This window comes from Meriones unguiculatus, chromosome 5 (assembly GCF_030254825.1).
Source record: "Meriones unguiculatus strain TT.TT164.6M chromosome 5, Bangor_MerUng_6.1, whole genome shotgun sequence".
NCBI lineage: Eukaryota > Metazoa > Chordata > Mammalia > Rodentia > Muridae > Meriones > Meriones unguiculatus.
The window spans coordinates 125450073-125473407 of record NC_083353.1 but is presented as its reverse complement, the minus strand read 5'-3'; the positions used below and the strand labels follow the sequence as shown (position 1 = coordinate 125473407).

The window sequence follows — 23335 nt, the reverse complement described above, 5'->3', positions numbered from 1 at the left end:
TGAGTACAGATGTCTTTCTCTTTTTTTTTTCTTTCTATTTGAATGCATCTTCTTTTCTTGCTTGATTGCTTTGACCACAACACTCAGTAGTGTGTTGGATACTGTATTTTTGCCCTTCTTTGGGTCTTTTAAATTTTATTTTATTTTTCTCATTTATTTGTGTTGGGGGGGGGTAGGGAGTACAGCTCCCTTTCTCCACAGTATAAGTCCCAGGGATTTTTCAATCCATGGAAGGTGATGCTCAGTGGATTTTGTACTCATGGTTGTTCTGCTGAGGAATTGTCTAATCTACATATTTTGGTTGGAAAGATTTACATCAGATTATTTATTGATAAGAAAAAACTTTATGTTTATTTTCTGTTTGCTTTATTGACTCTTTGTTCTTTATTTTCTGTGCTGCTGTTTTCTTTTATGTTCAGTCAACTGTTTTCTTTCTATGATATATTGAAAATCCCTTCTAGTTTCTTTGGTGCATGTTTTACAGTTATTTTCCTTATTTACCATGAGGATTACACTTAGTATCTTAAAATTATGATTTTATAACTGCTTAATTCACATACAACCTCCCCCACACAAACTTTCATCTTTACTTTTCAGCACCACCCCTTCCATTTGCTGGTACAGTAAAATCACATAATCTTCATACATGGTGGAAATACACCAACTAATAGTTCATTTTGAGTTCATTAATTTCTTAAATGATGTAAAAAATAAAGATGTTACAAAACAAGGTTACCACGTTACCTTCCTAGCTTTTACTCTTGCCTGAGTCTGTTTGTTCTGAGTCTCCCCACAGCTTCTTTTAGCTACCTTTTTCTCTGTCTAGCTGTCTCAACTCTTCTGTTTTAATAGTTGCTGTTTCTCTATCCTGCCTGCCTAAATTATTCCTTATATTCTTCTAGTGAACTTTGAAGATTAGTTGTTTTACTTTTTCAAGTCCAAAATTTTAATTTTCGTTTCTTGTCATATTTTTATCTTTTTATCCATTTTTCCACGTTGATTAACTTACTCTGTACCCACTCTAGCCCTACGAGCATCATTAGCAGTTGTTTTAAGGTCTGTTTTGTGGATTTACCCCAAGGCTCTTCTCTAGAGTACTTGCTGTCGATTTTTTTTTCCTTCCAGTGGATAGTCTCTGTGGTTTGTTTTTCTACAGCTTAAAAAAAAAAGCTGGATATTTAAATATAACATTTTTGAATAAAGGTGTCCTCTTTTGTGACTCTGGCTGATTTTTTTGTCCTGTTTTGTTGCTTTGCTTTTCTAATGCCTGGGATTGAACGTAGAGCTTTGCACCTTCCAGGCAAGTATGCCATCTGTGAGCTATCTCCCTAGCTTTTGTAGGTGAAGCCAGATGTATAATTAAAGGCTTTCTTTTCCTTCTTTTTATAACTCTCAGCTTCATCTTACTGCATTTTTGATACATAGTTCTGTTTTTCCAGCCTAGCTGGGCCTCAGAGTCACAATCTTTCTACTTCCTGAGGCTGGAATTATACATGCTATCATGCCCACACTCTCTACAGTCTCCTCTCTCTCTTTCTCTCGTTGTCTCTCTGTTTCCCCTTCCACCCTCTCTTTTTCTTCCTTCCTTCTTTGCAAAATAATCTATATTTAGAATTTTATAAAGTAGCACTTTCAACCACCATATTTTCTCGTCTCCAGGTTGTGCTGGGTTTTGCTGATGCAGTATTGGCATAGTTTGTTTTGTGCCCTTTTGAACCTGTTTGAAAAGGTGTATTGTCCATTGTGTCTGATATCTTTGTATGTAAGATTAGAGGCCAACTACAGTTTTATAGATTTCTTTAAATTCCTAGCGCCTAAATACATAAATAAACCCCTTTCAGTCTTTACTGACTCTCCATGTATGGTGAAGCATGGCCTCTAACTTCACCAGGAAACTCTTCACCTTTATGTCAACACTGCATACCCTGAAAGGCAGCTAGAGATGGATGCTTCCAGTAAAACCAGGACTTCTTTCATGGTGAATTCAAGTTGGGCATTTGTTTAATTTTCTAGGTTCCTAAGAACTTGTGGGAAAATTTAAAGATGCATAGTCTTTTATTTATGGATTCTGTTCTTTAATTATGTTTATGCATTGTATCTGTGTGAGGGGCTGGGATGCATAAGTACAGGTGGCAAGGAGGCCAGAAGAACTGGAACTACAGGTGTCTGTAGCCACCATGCAGGTGCTGGGAACCAAACCCAGCTCCTTTGGGGGAGCAGCCTGGGCTCCTAACCACTCAGCATCTTCAGCCCCAAGTTTCTCACTCTTTAAAGTGTTACATTTCTCCACATTGTCTCCCAGGCTTTTTAGCTAGTCTGTGGTCAGGACTAACACTCCTTGCTCCTAGCAGACAAGACAAGTACTTTTGACTTTAAATATTTTGGGCAAGAACTTGGCTACCTCAGTCAGTAGAATATGAGACCAAAATGCTCTGGGAAAATTCTCCTATCCCCTTCTGTACTTTGAGAGTTCTGGGTAAGATAAAATGAAGACATCCTCTCTGTGATGGTTCTTTGATGAACACTAGGTAAATCTTACCAAACAACCAGAAGTGTGTAGTCAGGATAAGTTCTATTCTTTTTCACAATACTCACATACCATCTGCCTAAACTTAAATAATATATATAAAGTTAACACGCTGTTAAGTGCAATGTGTTTTGCCCACCTCTTACAAGTAATGTGATTCCATTTAGACTTAGAAGGACAATTTTTGGGTTCTGACTCGTTAGAGTTGTTTGTGGATTGTGGTGGGATGGAAGAGTTGGTTGTGCCAGAGCCCCTCGTTTGCTCCATTTTTCTTGGTCTTCACCATGGGTGGTCTTATGTACATGTTTATAGTTGCTCAACAGGCACACTTAAGTCACACCCAGTCTTCCCTTGGTCATCCCTGGGCCCTGCATTGGTGGCACACTGAGACTTGAGTAGCTCCTGAGAGGAAGCCTGTCAGGCGGGGAGAGGGAATTAGCAGATCTTTGTACCAAGGCTAGTCTGGATTGGGGCTCGGAGTATGGCTCACAGTCACATCTACAGGAAGTAGGGTTCTTCACAATGAGGGCACCAAAGTAAGAACTCCCCTGTACTCTGTCTGAGCATGTACTGTCAATGAGAAAAACCTTAGCTGGCTTAGGGTTTATTACCTGGGAAGCAAATATCGATAACATGTAAATTAAAAAGCAAATATGCACATTGTCCAGAGACGATAAACTTATAGGGGGACAAGGAGAGTAGGAGGAATCCAGTGTGTATCTGGGACCAGCAATTTGCCATGTCACTGTAGTGTCATGGGATATGCTTGAGAGAGCTGGAGACCTTTGCTCAAGATCTGAAGGATGTGTGGGAGTCAGAAAAGTGGACACAGGGGCCAAAGGAACATTTTTGGAAGAAGTGGTTGACTGATCAAAGATGTTCAAGGATGAAGCATGCCTGGGGTTCCCAGGGTACAGAAAGGAGGCCATGGCTTGAGCTCTTAGGAGAGAGGGACACAACAAAAGTTAAAATCAGAGAGACAGACATTTGGTGAGAAGTTAGCAATAGAGCCTTTCAGGCTATTTTAAAGGCTAGGGCTTTTGCTCTGAGATTAGAAAAACCTGCAGAGTTTAGAGCAAAATGACATCAACATCCCAGAGGCATCCCAGAGGCCATGGCTTTGGAAAAAGAATGGCAGGGGCAGTGGTTCCTGGAAACCAGGAGGCTGCTTAGAGGGCATTTGTGGTAACCTAGGGTAGCGATGACAGCAGGAGCTTGGACCAGGGAAGCAGGAAAAGAATGTTAAGTGACTGGACTTGGGATGTAGTTTGAAGACAGGTCTAATGGGTCTTAATTAATTAGAACACACACACGCATAGTTGGACACTCACTGCTGGACTTTGGTAAGGGTGTGGGATAGAGTTATAAGGCTGGGAACCATTAGCATCAGATGACATTTAAAGCGTTGAGAATGTCTGAGACCAATACCAGGGATGAAAGGAGCACTCATTGGGGACCCTGGGCCACTGCAGCGTTAGGGTCTGGTGGTCTCCAGGGGCTCTTGGGCTGGAGAATGAGAACAACAGAGCAAGGTTATGAAAGGAAAGCGTCAGAGGTAAGAAGTGTCAGAAGTCACTGGGAGAGAGTAATGTGGATGAGAGGGTTACTGAGTGAATCAGTACTGTTGATGGGCGAAATCAGCCTGGAGATGGAAACAGATGGTTGGATTTAGCTATATGGAGGCTTTCACTGAAGTGGTGGGATAAACAGCTGCCTCTCATGGGCATGGGAGAATGTTGGAAGACAGAAACTGCCTAAGGCAGAGGCAACCGCTTGAAAAAGGTTTGCTGTGAAGAGGGACAGAGTCTTCGGGTGCTGTGGGGAAGGGGCGGTGTTCAACATACAGGCTGGGGAACTGATTTGGGAGAAGCACCCATCACTCCTTTCTGGTAGGAGGCAAACCACAGAAGCTGCTTCATGCTGCAGGCAGGGCAGCCCTGGGTGACTGTTGGAGTTTCCTTTGATGTATTTGAAGGAGGAAACAAAGTCAGTGGAGCTGGGGGAGAAAGGATGGGAGGAGGCATGCTTAACTGGACACAGTGCAGAGGAAGTTTCAACAGAAGAGAAGGTGTGTCGTCATTACCTGTAAGACAGGACAGGGAACAGTTGCTCACATTGTTAATGGCTTTCTGGGATAGAGCCATCATGCATTTTAGTGAGGCCCTGTTGGTTCATAGAAGTCACTGATGTAGTTTTCAGTGACTAAATATAGAGGCTTATATGATTACATAAATATAGAGGTTTATATGATTACATAAATGACCAAACAAAACAGTCTGAATGCCTTTTTTTAAAATGAAGTAAATAAAGATTGAAGAAATAAAAACAACAATTTTCATGGCAGATGTTTTATTTTATTTTTTTAAATCTTCAGTTCGATTATTTTGAAGGCACACTGCTACTTTGCCTACTATGCAAGCAACAATCTGTAAGATCCTCTATTCAGGTCATAGTGGGCACAAGGGATAAGTTAATATTTAACAAATGAAATTAAGTTTTAAACAGGTAACTTTAAAGTCAGACATTTTGTGTTTGGGATTAGTAAGGTTTAAGGTGTGAACATGACCATGGCTGGAAGAAACAAAGACAGTGGATTAATCAATATCAAAAGGAAATTTTAAGAACTGAACTTAAGAAATTTCAGACCATGTGCAATGACCTGGATTCCCAGCAATAGGGAGACAGAGGCAGGAGGACCACTGTGAGTTTGGGGAGAGTTTGATCTACATGATGAGTTCTAGGTCAGCCAGGGATAGTAAGAAGAAAAATCCCCATAGGAATACAGAAAAGACATTGTTAGAAAAGAGTGGTAGGAAACTAAAAAAGGGTAAGAATCAAGAAAAATGAGAGGTATTATATACATGCATGAAATTATTAAAGAAAAAGTCTAAGCAATGATAGAAAATCTTAGGGTTTTTGATCAAAAAATTATAGCACATGGCCAGAGCTCACCAGTTTTCTCAAAAATACCATCATGACTAGACATGTGGGCTGTACACATATTTAAGTTTTAAATCTTAGCTGGGCAGACATCCTTAGCTTTCAAATTCATTCATTAGCTTTCCCTAGCTGTCATTCTTTAGAAAACACCTTGAAAGTATAATTTTGACTACAACAAGCAATTGAGACAAAGTGTGAACTTATGTTTGATTCAAAATGTATATTAAAATTAATCATTCTTTCATTACTTTGCATATGGAATTTCACATGATGAATATTCCAAGGAGAAAATATGATAGGGAGAGAACAGGGACTAAAGAACTACAAAAGAATGATTCTTATCTGGTTCTTCTATGTTCTATGCCCTTCAAACTCTAAGCCAGTGGTTCTCAACCAGTGTGTTGCAGTCCCTTGGTCAAATGACCTTTTCATCACAGGGGTCTCATATCAAATATCCTGCATATAAGATATTTACACTACAATTCACAAGAGTAACATAATTACAGTTATGAAGTAGCAATAAAAATAATTTTATGGTTGGGGGTCCCCACAATATGAGGAACTGGGTTAAAACGTCACAGTGTTAGGAAAGCTGAGAACCACTGCTCTAAGCTGTCTTCCACAAGAAAGATGCCTTGTTTATGTGATAGAATCAGAATCTAAAAACATACAAATACTTAATCAATAATGCATACACTCATGGCACTGGTCAGACGATACTGTTTCCTAATGGGTACCACTTTTCTTCATTGAGGGGAACACTACACAGTTGAATGTTAATTGCTCCCACAAATACAGTTTTGCTCTTCACAATAAGCATTAAGATATGGCCTTGGAGCTCTGAGACTTGGTCATACACCACCTGAAAACAGAGACAGAAGGAACATATAAGTCACATATGCTTGAATGCATCTTTTCGATACTCATCTTAATTTCAAAAAATGATGCTAGCATCTTATACCATCAAGGGGATAGGTTCACATCAAAATATCTCATTTCCAGTGTTAACCCAGAAGAGCCAAGGCTCAACGAGTATAATGGAGTTAAATGACTATTTCTTCAGAATCTTAGCAGCTACTGACTCCATTAAAATTTCCCACTTCAAATTCAGTGATTCTGCCAGCTATTTGCTAGGAATGCAATCAAGCACTCTACCTCTAACTACCCTTGAATGTACTGACTTGAATGTCACAGGCACTTGGATATCACATCCCTGTGGTTCAGGTCTGTGAGGAAAGACAGACCAGTGCTGCTTAAAGGGAGAAGGTAATTTTTCTTTGCACAAACGATGGAATCATTTTGTGATTACTTCTTTTACTTAACACTGCCTGACTTTTAATTATAAAAAACAGGTTTATTCAATTAATACCTATCATACAAACAGAACAAAAAAGGAAGGAAAAAAATCTACTTTTCTGTCATAGGGCTATAATCATAGCATTTTGATGTTCTTTTGGTCTTTTATATGCAATGACTTGCTTTTCTTTTTAAATATCTGACTTGTTATGTATACATATATATATGTATACATATATATACATACACACATGTATGTATGTATATACATACATATGTATGAGTTGTTCATGCGAGTTAATTTTTTTTTCCAGTGTGGTCTGTTCAACTTTGCCTTCCAATGTTCGGGATGTTACTGTCATGACAATGACGGGCCTGTTGAGGTCAAGAGACACTGGAAGTGGGGGATGCATGAAGATGGTTAGTTATGAGATGTGAAAGGAAAAGAGGCATGAATGGAAAGCTGATGTGGTTGCCAGGGAGACGAGTGAATGTGGAAGAAGGAATTTCACACAGTGCTACATGTTTTCTCTTTACAGCCACATTACAAGGGAGAAAGAAGGTGTATGGAAAACAAAAGGCAGGTTGAGAGGAAGGTCCTCGGGCAGCTGGGTGACCCCCTCTGGGAGTGTGGATGGGGTTTCTGTGCAGTTGCACAGTGTGGACATCCATTTGTCATCATCTCCTGATACCATCCATGAGAACTGGGCTTGAAGACTGAAGGAAATCCCCTTGCTGAGCATGTGTGCACCCTTGATTCCTTCCTCAGCACTAAAGAAATAGAAGTTAATTGATAACATTTGGCTCAAGATCAACCTGTTCTCTGTCGTAGACAAAAATTTACCTAAGAAGTGAAAAACTAACTCAATCGAGAGACATGGAATTCATTGTTCTCTACTCTGCCCCATCTAGCTACTTCCTCCTCAGGAGTCTTCAGTTCCTCAAAGAAAATTGCCTTCAGTTTTCTAGTTTTCCTGTGTGAAGTAGCCCAAGCCAGGCGTGTGGTTCAGGGATAATAAAGGATTTTAGAGAATGCTTCAAACCCCGCCCCCTCCAATTCACTTCCTGTAACTGGTGTCCTCTCACTGTTGCTGCCCAGAATCCATCCAGAACTTCAGGGTAAGTTCCCACTTGTTCCCTCCAGAGTGGCCGCCTGCCAGCTTTCTGACTTCTCCTCCCTCCCTTCCTCGCCTGTTCTATGGAGACAACAGACGAAGGGCTCTTCGAGACGGTGATACTGGGAAGGAAGAAAGTGACTCAGTTCCAGTAAGTGGGCCATGGAAAAAGGTCTGGCTCAAGGGCTCTGTGAATTGTATAAATCAATTCAAAAATGAAAACATTTTGAAAAGAAATATAGTGATGATTTATGTGAACACAAATCTGTCTTCAACTGTGTGCCTTTGCATGGTGTTATACTATATCATACCATACCATACTATACTATACTAATAAAACTAGCATGTCGCACTGTGGAAAATAGTTAATGGAAGGATATTGCAAACTTTATACCAAATATTCAGCACTCATAAATCAGCTTAAAATATCCATCAAATACACTAATAGGAAGATTTTTTTTTTTTTTATCACTTGGCTGAGGAATAGTCTTCCAGACAAAAGTGATTTCCCATACACCCAGAAAGAAGGAAGTCTCAGGAACTGACTTTGAAATTTGTTATTTTCCTATGTCAAATGTAAGCATCGGGACTTACAAAGCTTATGTTACCTGATAGATTTTTAACCTGCTCTTCAATAATGCAAATTATTTTCTTAAAGTGATCATTGATTGTATATAGCTCTTACTTGTTCTGTGCATCTATAATGCTGTTTTTTTTTAAACTCTTTTTCCATGAAATAAATAGTTGGTGGGTCATGCTGGAGAAGAACACAGATAAATGCATTCTTTGTGATGTTTTTATCAAGTGACTTAGTATATCTTCATATAAATAAAATAAAGAATAAATATTTCTTTTAATTAAGTTTTATAGTATATATATACACACACACACACACATTTTTATGGATAAGCATGAATCTTTAGTCACTCTGACAAATATAGAATTTGTGGGCTTAGAATTGGTACCTCAAATAGAAAGCTTTGAGTGTAATGAGGATCTATTCACTCATATACAGGCATTCGCTGGGAATTATTTGACACAAGGGCATAATAAATAATGAGAAAGTACATTTTCATGATTGTGGAGGGAGAGTAATAAAAAGGAGATCACTGTGTATGTGCTGGTGGGAAGAATATCAGGGGGCAGGGATGAAAGCCAGCTCAGCACACCTGAGAACAGAGAGCTGGGATGGGAGATGGTGTCCTATGGTGGGGTGCGCTTGGGCTTTGGGATCAGTCAGTTCTGAGATTGAACAACTTGTGTGCCCTCTGGGCCTTGATATCATGTGTGTGTGTATGTGTCCTGAAACGTTGTTATTTGGCGACCTCTGTCCTCCCGTGAAGGTGGCTGCAATGTTGTGGGTGACAGAATGTTAGGGAAGCAGTGTCTTACAACATCATGCCAACACCAATCCTCTGAAACTTGTAGTACATGACTGAGTAAGTTTTATCATCTTGTGAACATCAGAAGAGTTGTGGCTTGGGAGATAGCTCAGTGGTAAAGGACAAGGACCTAAAGTTGATTTCCAGAACCCATGTGTTAAAAAGCTAGGTGCAGTAGTGCATGTCTTTAATGCCAAAACTTGGAACTGCAGAGGCAGAGAGGCAGGAGGCAGAGGCAGAGACAGAGGCAGAGGAGGCAGAGGCAGAGACAGAGGCAGAGGAGGCAGAGGCAGAGGAGGCAGAGGCAGAGACAGAGGCAGAGGAGGCAGAGGCAGAGGCAGAGGCAGAGGCAGAGGCAGAGGCAGAGGCAGAGGCAGAGGCAGAGGCAGAGGCAGAGGCAGAGGCAGAGGCAGAGGCAGAGTCAGAGGCAGAGGCAGAGGCAGAGGCAGAGGCAGAGGCAGAGGCAAATATCTCTAAGTCTAAGGCTAGCTTATAGTACATCCTGTGAGACCCTGTCTTCCACACACACACCAAAATTAGTGAACATACAGCACCTGAAGACATACCTGATGTTGACTTCTCATTTCCATACACAGACATACAGATGTGTATGCACATAAGCACACACAGAGAGACAGAGACACAGGGAGAGAGAGAGAGAGAGAGAGAGAGAGAGAGAGAGAGAGAGAGAGAGAGTTGATGAGCAAATAATGTCTCGGCTTGCTGACTAGACCTGGAGCACTGTCCTTGTAGCTTCGTCACCTATTAGGTACTCTTCAAGAGTGCTTTAGGCGGGTGAAGCAGGTAACATTAACATGCATGTTCTGTTCTTTCTAGTGCTTCCTTTAGAATTTTCCTGCATAATATCCAAGAAAAGGTCAGGGTGGGAACACATCGACTATAACAATGTAATTCTGTTGCAAGGCAGAAATCCTTCCTTCATTATGAGTCCTTTAACAAAGGTAGATAGTTTCTAACCAGACATTAGAGATAACTGAGCACAAAGAACAATGGTGTGAGGACTAAGATCACAGCTGTTTCTCAAAGCTGCAGAGCTCTACCCTGAGCAGCCTGCTCCTGACCCAGGTGCACCGTGGGATTTCTGTACAACAGAGGAATTCAGAGACATTGCTCGAAAAACCTGCTAAGATGCTCACTAGGAAGTGTCAAATAGACAAACTGGGCTCTAGACCAAAGCTTGGCTAATTGAAGGATGGGGCCTCTGCCCCTGGACAGAGTCCTTGAACTAGCCCTCCCTCAGAGGGACCTGTGAATAAAAAAGGGAAGAACTACTTTAGTGAAAATTTCGGCAAGACACTGATATGCAGCAACTTGTCCCCTTTCTATGTCTCTGAGAGATGTACACAAAGACAGGAACAAGGTCTCTCTCTCTCTCTCTCTCACCTCACAGCATGCTGCAAGGCCTTGGCAGTTTGAGGAATCTCAGCTGTAGTGAGCGGCTGATGCCAATGAGCATGCCTCAGATGTGGTTGAAGAGCAGCACTATTAAAACCCAATGATGCCATGTGATAAGCCTCTGAGCTCTGTAATAAGCACCAGGTCTCCTAGTAAGGATATCTATTAGGGTGCCCCTGAAGACTCACAGAAGTGAGACAGGGCCTTATCATAGAAATAGGATCCTGTATCACAGCTGAGGGCAGGAGAAAATAGGTCAGCTGTAAAGTAAAGGGTATGTTTTGTGCATCTTTTATAAGCATTGCTGTATTGACACAGACACAGAACATGATAGGAGGAAACTCAGAATCTTGCAACCCGTTTCTGTCGTGTGACTCTCTGGTGGCCCCTCCCCTTTCCCCGTCCCTCTCAATCTACTCTCTGCTGACCACATTCCTTCAGATTGCTGCTGCTCTGGATTCCATGCACACCGTGATCATGGAAGTATAGACTCTGTTATTTGTTGGTCTTTTAAAATGTGCACAAAATACGAATAGTGTGTGTGTGTGTGTGTGTGTGTGTGTGTGTGTGTGCTTCAGCTAAGAAGGAAATGTAATGATTTAGAATCACTAGGTCATGGATTTAAGAAGACCTAGGATTATTTCAAAGCCATCAGAAAATTTATGACCATACTAAGAACTAAAGTAAAGTAGGTTTCATGCATGTGTACTTTCTGCTGATTTTACTATCCATTAAGCTTTTGATGAATCACTTCCAACTTATTAAAATAATACTGGCTGTCTAGTGTCGTCTGTTACGTGTTTCCTTAAATTACAAACACTGAATTGCAGTGTAGAGACTGAGACCTTCCTTCTTTCTTTCTTTTTTATCTCAAGAGCTATAGATTTACTCTGGTGCCTCTGCGTGCGTGTGTGTGTGTGTGCACTTATGTGATAGCCAGAAGACCAACTCAAATATTGTTCCTTAGGCACCATCTACTTAATCAATTTTTTTAGAGGTAGGGAACTTATGTGTATGAATGTCTGAATGTATGTGTGTGTATCACATAGAAGACAGAGTATCATATCCCTTGGAGCTGAAGCTATAGAAAGGGTAAGTCACCATGTGGCCTCAAGGACACAAACATGGCTCCTCTGCAAGAGCAGCCAGTGTTCTTAATTGCTGAGCCATCTCTCCAGTCCCCTTCTTATCTTTTGGTACAGTGTTTCTAAAAAGTTTATGCATAGAGAGGTTGGACATCCTGTATGCAAGAAAAGGAATAGGCTCAGTATTCTTGGGTCTGCATCCCCACACAAGTGGACACTATAGTGAATACTAAGATATCAAAATACCTCTCCTGATTTAGATAATCCTTTGTGGGCATACATGCATACACGCTTTATGTACATTTTACGAATCTATAGTATCATAAAATACTGCCTGAACCTTGTAGGCATGCATACATACTGATGCTTTATACACATTTTATACACACACACACACACACACACACACACACACACTGTCACTTACAAAACTACCTGAATCCTGTAACTACACGTGCATACATACTAATGCCTTATATACATTTTACACACACACACACACACAGTATCACTTATAAAACTACCTGAAATATTAAAGACAGCTTTTAGAAGTCATAGGTGTGAAAGACACAAGAGGCGAGGAGACAGCTCCCTATTCTCAGGAAATCTAAACTCTGGGTGTAAAGGTTACAAAGACACGTAAGAGCTGGAGGTGACAGTAGTCACAGATCACAGCAGCAGGGAAGCCAGAGTGGAACGGCTGCCTGGAGGCATCATCAGGACAATATGACAATATGCAGCAATGTGCAGCTTATCTAGGTAAATAAAGAAGCTGCAGTGACTCAAAAAGGATCGATGGTGAATCTTGGTTTCCAACTTGATGGAATAGAGAATCACCATGGAAACAAAGGGTCTGAACTTGCCTGAGAAGGGATGTCTAGACTAGGTTTCCTGGGGCGAGAAGATGACCCTAAGTGTGTATAATGCCATGACCATCTGCCTGGTGTTCCTGCTGCTCCACCTTCCCAGCCATGATGGACCACACCCTCAAACTGTGAGCCAAAACAACCCTCTCTTTAGCCGTTTTTCCTGGGTATTTCATCACAGTGACGAGAAAAAGTAACTGATACAAAACGCAATTTCAAATATTATAAAGTGTGCAATCCCATTCATGCAACATTAAGAATGATAAATTCATAGGGATAGAGATCCAGGACCAGTCTGAGACAGGCAGTTGTGTCTAGCGTAGGGTGGTCCTTGTAAACCCTGGGATGGCTCTGTTCTGTTCCTTGACTGAGGATCAAGCAGGTGACACCAATGTTCAGAGCTAAACATTCACATCCTCAGAAGGATGCTAAAGTCTCAGGGCTGCTAAAGTCAGAAGGAGCTATTTGGATCATAGCAATGTCAACTTCCTGGCATTGATACAAACTAAAGTACACTAGCTATTACACTGGGGGATATCCTAAGAGGCACTGGAATCTGTATTATTTCTTCTAATTGCACATAAATCTTAGAAAGACAATAATTCTCGGTGCTCTTCTTTCAAGAGGGAACCAAGGAAAATTACTGATTGAAAATTTAAGGGTTTTGAATACCACACCTAAAATAGTGGTTAGCAGGTGACAGTGAGGAACCTTCAAATAATTTATATGGATGGAAAATAAATATGTCTGGATGACACCCTGGGTAGAAATGTCAAAGATTTGGTAAAACTATTTCCCAGAGCTGGTCCTGGAGGCACATGCATTTTGACCCCAGCACTTGGGAGGCAGAGGCAGGTAAGTCTCTGTGAGTTCAAAGCCAGCCTGCTCTACATCAGGCTGTCCCAGACCAGCTGAGGTTACATAGTGAGACACTGTCTCAAAACTAACAAAAAGCAAACACTCCATAGGAATCTCTGATTGTTAAAGAGTCAAGGACCTCAGACAGAATTGCACCAGGAAAAGAAAGACTGGATTTAGGAGTCAGGCAGCAAAAGTGGCAAGCCTTGTGCTTAGTTGAACATGTGAGGAAGGAAGCGGGGGAATGAGGAAGGGGTTGGGGGGTCTTTTGAGTTTGCATAAAGTTAAGCCAGTCAACATTTTATCACTGATGAGGTCATGTGACTCACCCCTAACTGAGGGAATATTCCAAGCTGAAGTCCACTGGGACAGAGGCAGTTGTTTCCCTTTGTGTTGTGGTCACTGTAGTGGACAGACCCACACTTGTGCGCATGCAGACTGTGCTAGCTGGACCCACGCCTGTGCGCATGCAGACTGTGCTAGCTAGACACACTGAGGTATAAAACATACATGGCCGAGACTGTCAAAGCATAAAAACCTATCTCCCATCCTCCTCAAAAGAGAAGGCATCTTTCGAGAGGGCAAACCAGTAAGCCTGTATTCCAAGTGCATGGAAGTTTAAGTGACATGCTCCAGCAACGAGGAAGGGGTCAGGCCAAAACCTTGAGAGATATCAGGTGTGGTGTGCACATCACTAATCCCACCCTTGAGGTAGAGGCAGGAAGATCAGAGGTACAAGAGCATCCTTGGATATAAAATGAATTCCAGACCAGCCTGAGTTCTATGAGAAGCTGGGCCTTGGGAGAATCAGCACAGACACACCTTACGCTGAGATGGGACAGGAAACTTGTGACTGCATCAGTCTGTCATCACTGTTCAGTGTCCAGTGAAGACTGATTTCAGAACTCCTGAGGAGTCCCAAACCCATGGATGTCAGGAAAAGAAGGCATTCCGAGTTCAGGGATAGCCTGTGTGCCTCACCCTGGGTACTCCTGCCATCTGCAGCTCCTTCATAAGTCCTCAAGAAGCACACTGTGATTCTTAGGGAGTTCAGACAGAAAAGAAGGAACTCGGAATCGCAACCCGCAAAATGTTATTATTTGTCTTATTTTGGTTTGATTTTTCTCTTATTTTTTGTTTTTGTTTTCCATCACGGGCTGTTTGAAGTTCTGGATGTGGAACCTTTGGCTAGGGAGGGATGGTTTTTGACGGAGAGGCGGGGCAAGGTGTACAGTGGAACTTCAGCAAATAGCATTTTAAGAGGAAGAATAGTAAGGGTTGAAAAGAAAACAATAATCAGAGAAAAGCGGAAGGTAATTAAGAAAGGAAGGAACTTAAAAGGCACAAAAGAGGTTTCAAAGATTGAGGGTGTCTGGCTGTCAATTTGCACCTGCAGGGAGGAAAGAGCCTGAGAGCTCCTTGGATTTAGCAATTAGGAGCCTTCAGTGACCACTTGAGAGAATCCCTACCAGCAAAGGTGAGAATCTACACTGCAAAGTATTAAAGAGCGAAAAGGAAGAAGCTTGTGTGAGTCTGGGGCTGGTAGCGAGGAAAGAAAGTTTGCTCAGAAAAGCTGAGCTAGGAGTCAACACACTTTGTAATCCTAGCACTCAGGGAGGCTGAGGAGGATCCGTGCTAGTATGAAGCCTGGGATGCATAATAAGCCCCTGTCCCAACAAATAAAACAAACAAACAGATGAAATAACAAGGGAAGATGTCTTTGTTTTCAGAGATTTTTGAGTAGACCTTTCAATATATGACACAGCAAGAACAAACAGGCAAACAATTGAGTCAGGAAAGCAGAGGAACCAAGGGCAGGAGCTGCTTTAGCAAGAACCCAGAAGACTGGGACTTTAAACCTCTTAGGAGAGCTATTTACAGAATGCAATAGCTTTGCTGTTTTTTGTTTGTTTGTTTTTGTTTTTGTCAAAATAGATCTCATGGGACTCACTGTTTTTCACCTAATGGCTTACACAATAAAATGGCTAGGTGAGAAAAATCAAGTGTATGAGAAAAAGATTAAAGAGAATAAGATGAACATGGTAGAGACAATACAACGGAGTCAGGGAAAGTGTTATCATGCAAAGCAACCTTCCCCTGCCTGCTGGAGTTTGGCCTGTCAGAGCTTTGATAGCTGAGTCTGTATTTTCCGGTTCCCATAGCATCTAGAACAGTGTTCAGCATGCTGGGACTATTTTGGGCAACATCATTCCTTTATGCAACAATGCTTCCAATTACTGAAAATTCTCCATATTTGGTTGTGAAGCTGAAAAAAAAAAAGAAGTGGTAAGAAAAATACAAACTACCTGGACGGGCTATAATTCATACTTACAATTTCATTGTAAGTGGGGTCAGTGCATTTTGGAACAGACTTCGTCTTCCTCCTACGAACTTCACTGGGATGTGGTAAAAGATAAGTTTCAACATGTGCACTCGGCGCAGAGCCATCTGGGAGATGCTGCAAAGGAAAGTGGCTATAAATATTAATGGTGTTGCTATCAAAGAAAACAAATACCTGGATACTAAATGGCCAGAGGCAACATCTGGAGTCATGAAAGCTACTCTAGTTCATCAAGAAAGAAAGAAAGAAAGAAAGAAAGAAAGAAAGAAAGAAAGAAAGAAAGAAAGAAAGAAAGGAAAGGAAAGGAAAGGAAAGGAAAAAAGAAAAAGAACCAGAAGAAATACTTTGCTGCTCAAGAATAATTCCAACCACATTGTCAAAGAGAATTTCTATCAGAAATTGTTTCAGGAGAGAACAGAGTTCAAAAGTCCATCAATTATAGTTTATATTTTAGAGTGAAATCCAAATTTGCATTTTTGACAGATAACATCAAGAGATGAATGTTAGTCACAAACGAAGACAGGGATTAAATATCTTGGGAAAATGCACAGTACTCAAGAATCTCTAAAAATCTGATTTAATGTATGTTAGCACATACAGTGAAAGGAAGCCTCTAATGATCTGAATGTTCCTATGGTGACATCACATTCTCACGCAGATGGATCAAAATAGCCAGCAGACCTATAGCTGGAATACAGCAGCAAGAGTCTCAATGGCTGCAATCTTTGTAGGACCTGAAACACTGTCAAACACATTTGATACTTTCTTTAAGCCCTGTCTTCAGTGGAGCAGTATGCCCGCTGAAGGGGCTTCCTGAACAGTGATGCTGAACTGTGCCTCTGTGACCCTCACACATTCATCTCCCCTGTGGTTCCCAGTCTTACTTTTAAGTTTCAGGACTGTATAGCATGGTGATCAGTGCACTGAGACTGTTTTTCAGATTATCAATCCCTTTGGGATAATGTGGCCAGCAGCTGCAGATCGTCTGCCTCTCTGTTTGCCTTTCCTTCAAGTCCATTTTGGATACTTTCGTTTGTGAATTTACCAAATGGTGGAGAGTGAGTCTACCATTTCCAAAAACAAAATGTCTTGAATTGAATGGATCCTACCACTGTGGTCTGGGTGAAATAGAACTTTAGTAAAGAATTTAATGAGAAAATACTCGTATGATCTAAATCTAAAGTTGATGGTTTAAAAATCAAATATGAGGAATTTAGGGTTTGCTATTATTATTCATTATTATTTACTGCAACGTATTATAATTTTTTAACAAAATTATTTAATGCTTTAAAGTACAATGTGGTTTACATGTTCATGGTGGCCTGGGAAGTTATATGACTTGGCCCAGATGTTCAGCCCTCAACTCCTGCTATCTAGCCTTTGGTCCCCACTGTGCCTTTACCTTCTGCAGCTAGAACATTCCTGATGAGATTTTACTGGTGCTGTGGATTGCCCCTAAGGCCTGTATGCTTAGTTGACAAGAGCCTCTTGGACTTGTCACCTGTAACTGATGACATAGAGAGCTCCAGAGACAGAGCTTTCATGAGTCTTTACCCATGTTGCTAGGAACCATGGTGTTGGGCACAAATCCATGTGAGCTTATTTATCTCAATCTGAAAGGAACATTGTCCTCCACAGTGGAAGCGGTCCAATGCAAACAACCTGCTACCAAGTAGCTGCTTGGCTCAGGTGAAGATTTTCAGTGATGCAGCAGCATTTGCGGGCCTGCAAGTAACCCCATTAAAAACACGTTAGTGCACCAAGCTGGACGTTGGCGTAAATCCTTACTTTGGAGTGTCAGGGTTCCCAGTCTAGAGTGAGTAGACATGTGTGTTGTGTCTGCCTAGGAAAAGCCTCACACAATACCAGGCTGTGCCCATGGCGTGTGGTCAATCTTTCCAGATGAGAGATGGGTATTGAGTCCTGCAGATGGGACAATTCCCTGAGCCAAGCAGCTACTTGGTAGCAGGTTGTTTGCATTGGACCGCTTCCACTATGGAGGGCAATGTTCCTTTCAGATTGAGATAAATAGGCTCACATGGATTTGTGCCAAGCACCATGGTTGCTATGCAACATTACTCCTGACTAAGGGACTCACTGCAGCGAAGTGCAACAATGGAACCCACTTTTATTTTTTTTATCATGTTCCTGAACAGCCTGAGGTTTCTGCTGTGTATAGAATAGTTGAATGGCTTTCTGAAGACTCAGTACAGCTTCAGCTAGCTGATGATGTCTTGCAGAGTTGGGGAAGTATCCTCAGCAGGCTGTAAACCTACTATGTAACATCCAATATATAGAAACCGGGTGTCTCCCATCCAGGTTCATGGTTCCCATGGTCAAGGATGAAAAAGAAGTGGGACCGCTCACCACTATACCAGCGTCCCTCTTGTAATGTTTTTATATGTTTTTATTTCGTGTTCCCACACCTTATGTTCTATTGTCTAGTGATCTTTTTTTTTTTTCAGGAGAAAAAATGATTTCACTAGAAGACACAATGATGATTCCACTAAGTTGGAACTTAAAACCGCCCTGGACCATGCTATTAATTTTTTACCACAGTATTTAAGTTTCAATATATCAAAGAGATTAAACATCATTGAAATATTTTTTCTTTTTGGGAGCACTTGAACGTGTGTGTGTGTGTGTGTGTGTGTTGGAGAGGGGGTGAGCGGGCCTGATTGTGCTCCTGAAGAGGTCAGGGTCCCTCTATAGTAGGTTGTTCTCTACTTTAGTTTTTGAGACAGAATCTGCACTGACCCTGTAATTCATCACTTTGGTTGGTCTCGCTGGCCAGCAAGCTGAGAACACAGGTGTGCACCGCTGCGCCCAGATACCGGCTCTTCAAGTCTACATGAGAGACAAGCACTTTATTGACTGGGCCATCTGCCCAACCCCTTCAACTGCCTTTATATCTTTTAAATCTCATTTGGCCTCTTTCTTTCCTTTATTCTGTATATCAGTGGCATATACAAATCTTGCTGATTTGACCACAATGTTTCCCTTCTCAAAACGTTCAGGGCTTCCCCTTTGCTTGAGGAATAAGCTCAAGTGACCAGACCTAAATGTTTTTTTGCGTGCAGTAGCCTCCATCAAGGTGCCACGTTCATGCTTATGGTTTCTATTTCCAAGTCAGTGTCCTTGAAAAATCCTTGAACATTCTGGAGTTTTCAGAACGACAGAAGAGCACAGATGTCAGTCAGAGCCAGGAGGGCGTAAAGGACGAGCGGCAGACCTGCCTTTTAACTGCCTTAAGTGCAAGCATTGATTTCTCGGGTCTGTAGAGAAGTTTTTCTCCCCATGTAGCTGTCTTATCGGCATCAATTCTTCTCCCTTTTACCGGCGCCCGCATCCTCTCCCTTCAGGATCTCAAATAATTTATTACAGGCATCACCAGCTGTCACTCCTTCAAACAGTTCTCCATGTGCTCTTTGCCCTTATGTTTATGCAAATTAGCTTTTACTTTAAAAATCATTACACAAGCCCTACTTGAGGAACTCTTTTTATTTTATTTTATTTTTTCACTCATGTCTTTTGACAATCACAAAGATTTAACAAAGACCTGGGACAAAGTCAAATCCCTCCTGGGCAATGGGGAGATTGTCTCTATTCCTGGTGGAGTATGATAAAGTAGAATGACTCCTTTCTTTTAGAATTTTGGCTGATATTTTTAGAAGATCCTCAGAGGGTAATTTGATGCAATCTCAAGTTGGTTTTTTTGTTGTTGTTCATTGTAGCTCCAAATTCTATGTATTCTCGGCTTGCATTTGAAATTGATCATAAAACAACAACAACAACAACAACAATCTTTCCTATATATATCGTCATTTTAGGGGCTCACAAGTTCCTCACTGAAGACCCCTCTCATTCTATCCAGCTCCCCACTCCTTTGTGCTTTTTTTTTTTATATTACTTATTCACTAAATCCTATAGCGTCTTTTCATATGGCTCATACATGAAAGACTCGGAAGCCAGCTGATGCTCTTATTTTGGAAGGTTCTGGAAATATCAGTGGTTAGGGCCTCGTTGGAAGAAGTGGGTCACCTGGGGACATGCCTGCGAGCACATGTCTTGCGGTTTCCTTCTACTACTTCTTGAGATGGTGACCAGGAAACTCTGTCTCCTTATAGCCCATACAGAAGAGCTGGCTGACCGTGAAATGAATTACCCTGAAACCCTGGGCCCGAATAAGCAAGTTGTTGTGGATTTCGTCACAGCAATTTGAAAAACAAACAAACAAAAAAAAAACATAACAAAAAACCTGACGAATGCATTTAACTTAACTCTACTGGTAAGGCCTTCTATTCTCAATAAAAAGCTTGATATTTTAATTTAAAATTTGGCCTGTCTTTATTTTTATCTCTAAATAGACATGTCTGCCCCCCGCCCCCAACCTTCTCCCTAACACTGCTTGAAAGGCAATAGCACCAAAGACAGACAAGAGTAAGGATGCATTTTGAGAGGTCAGGTGCTTCTAGCATTGTGTGAAGACTTACACAGCTGTATCCTGTAGCCTAGTACACATCTAGTCTGTAGCTTACAGCTTTGTGGCTATAAACCTGAACACCACAGCTACAAGTGATTTAGAAGCCAGCAACGTAGTCAGACCCCATTTAGCTCACACTGACACATGTTAGCTAAAGCCTGCAGGATCTTTAGGGAACAACATACATGGAGCTGTCACTTCCATGGTAAAAACACCTTCTTCTCAGACCCCTCCTGAGGACCTGCCTGAAGGTCTTGAGAGCCATTGTCTTTTCAGATGCATGTCTGTTGCATTTGCTTGGTTGCCTTACCTAGCCTGTAGACAAGTGTTTGGGGACATTTTGACCCTAGTGGTTGGTGTGGGTGGGCCCCAGCAACCATACTGGGTAGTGCTCCACCTAAGCAGGCAGTCCCCGGTCACAGGAAAAGGCAAACTGAGAGAGTGAGTCAGTAGCCGATGCTCCTGCATGGTCTCTGTTTCTTTTTCTTTCTTTCTTTCTTTCTTTCTTTCTTTCTTTCTTTCTTTCTTTCTTTCTTTCTTTCTTTCTTTCTTTTTTTTTTTTTTTTTTGAGACATCGTTTCACTGTCTAGCCCTGGCTGTCCTGGAATTCACTCTATAGTCCCGGCTGGCCTTGAAATGAATGTTTGTTTCAATTTCTGTATTCAGTTCCTTCCTTAAGTTCCTGCCTTGGCTTCCCTCTGTGATGGCTATATATTGCAAACTGAGATAGATCCCTTCCTTCCCAAGTTGATTTTGGCCACAGTGTTTATCACAGCATTAAAAGAAAATCCATGGTCATACAGATGGCTGACTGTGAGTGAAAGGTACACGGTGGGATATTCTCACACCCTTTCTTATTCTTCTATTATCCTCCCCATTTTGTTTCTCGTATGTGGAGTAGAGGGTGAATCAGAAAGAAATAAACATGCTCCTTTATTCTTGTGATATTGTTTGTAATACACACATTTAATTGGACAGGTAGCTCATAAAGATCCCAAATTGAATGCAGAGCAAAAACTCACATCACCACTAACTTATCTCTACAGTTGAAATCAATGTCTCAAACATGTCTTGTCAAACGTGTGTGTGTGTGTGTGTGTGTGTGTGTGTGTGTGTGTGTGTGTAACAAACCTACAATGTTTTAAAATCACTGCTTCTATGAGTTAGGTGTTACATACCTATAATTCTTGCACTGGAGAGTTAAAGGCGAGAGACCTTGCCTGACAATAACAACAAAATAAAAGAATAATAAAAACAATGTTTCACTAATAGTACTTGAAAAATACTGTATATCCCCTAAATTTAATTAGGCAGTAAAAGGATTTTAGTGACACCCGAGGAATCATTCAGAAAACCAACTTAGGAGTGTGGGAAGAGGGGTAAGTTGCTTATTGGCAAGTGTGTGGACTTGAGTTTAGATCCCTAGGCCTTACCTAAGCTGGACGCAGTGACAGATGCTTGAGAGCTCAGTGCTGAGAGCTGGAGACTTGATGATGTGGGCACTGGCTGCCCAGATAGATTGTTTATGAACTCTGGGTTCAATGAGAAACTCTGTCCCAAAAACTAAGGCTGGAGAAGAAGACACATGCTATTGACCTCTGGCCGCACCCATGCATGCATGGGCGTACACACCACCACACACATGTGCACACCCCGTCATAGCCTTCATAAATAATTTGTAAAGAAGTTGTCCCATTCATTTAAAAGACTAGAATGAAGGGCATCCGACAGCTTTAACATTTACTAGCGGGATGATTTCATTCTCAGCTCAAGAACAAAACATAGGAGATGAGCAGCTTGGTGGAATTTGAAATGTATGCGTGCACGTTAGTAAGTCTTTGTTCATGATGTTGACTTCTAGCTGATCCCATTTCACTTGCATAAATAATTGAAAACACTGAATTTCTGCCTTTACCTCTCACTCTGGATTGCATGTAGCATTTCAAATGTTTCCCCGAGTTACCAATACTGTCGCCCTTAAGTGCAAGGAGAGTGTCTAGAGAAACAGCTGCTTATACAAAGTAAAAGGATAAAAATGGATTATTGGCAAAAGGAGATAAAACAACAAGGGAAAAAAATCTTCACAATTTAAGTTGTTTGTAAAATAGAAAATATTGCTTAACATTGCAGAGTATACCTCCAATCCTTAAGTATTTTCATCATGGTAATGAATTCGAGCATGATCATTATTTTCTGTGAATTTTAATAATAGCCCCTCATCTTCCCCATAATATTTATTTGTGATTGAAGCATTTATCTTAAAATTTTTATCACACCTATGTGTGTGTGTGTGTGACTGTATGTATGTGTCCCTGCATGCCATTGCATACATTTGGAAGTCAGAAGACAACTGGAGGGAGTCAGTTTTCTCCTTCTTTCATACAGGTGCTGGGGGCCAAACTCAAGTGAGTGGTCTTAACAGCAAGTGCCTTTACTCACTGAGCCATCTTGCTGGCCCCGAAGTACTTTCTTTAAAAAATGCACAGATTATTATCGTTTACATCATTGGAGGTTTTTCTGTAGAACTTAAGTCTGTATTGGAGGTTTTTCTATAGAACCACAACCTTATGTGAGTCTTCAAGAAGTAAAATAATTCAGAATGCTTCTGGATCAAGTTTTATAGGAAGAATGATGAAGATTCGGATGGCTTAAAGCCATCAGACACTTTGGCGCCTTTATTATGTTAACCCAAAGTTTAATTGTATTTCATCCATTATTATCTTTCCAATGAATAATTTATGAGAAATTTCTGTCATTTTTAACTTAAATGTCTCCAATTATTGGATAATACAAGCTTCAGTGAAAATCAACTGACCATAATTAAAATATGATAGGATTTTCAAGGCCCGAGATGGATGCCAGAAACAAAAGAACATGATAAAAACACGTTCTCACTTGCCTATGTGCCTGACAAATTGTAATGTGTGTGTTTAAGTCAGTCATCAGACTAGCTGGTGTGTAACAAATAGCAGCAGAAGTGTAGGACAGAGGTGCCCGGCACTCTTTTAAAATTTTTCTCCTTAAAT

The 23335-nt window shown here is 41.1% G+C and overlaps 1 protein-coding gene across 4 annotated transcripts in view; it reads right to left on the bottom strand.

The window, feature by feature from the left end:
- Window positions 1-4859: 4859 nt before the first annotated feature.
- The window catches only part of Pik3c2g (phosphatidylinositol-4-phosphate 3-kinase catalytic subunit type 2 gamma), a 345180-nt gene continuing 326704 nt past the window's right edge, over window positions 4860-23335 (bottom strand). For 3 of the 4 annotated variants that reach the window (XM_060384334.1, XM_060384335.1, XM_021648649.2), the window contains exons 33-34: window positions 15818-15943; window positions 4860-6329 (exon numbers count right to left, since the gene is read on the bottom strand). In XM_060384334.1, the coding sequence (XP_060240317.1) occupies window positions 6177-6329; window positions 15818-15943 (279 nt within the window). In that variant the 3' untranslated portion in view covers window positions 4860-6176. Of the gene's footprint in view, window positions 6330-15817; window positions 15944-23335 lie in introns of those variants that run through there. The other variant, XR_009591996.1, reaches the window with a different exon arrangement.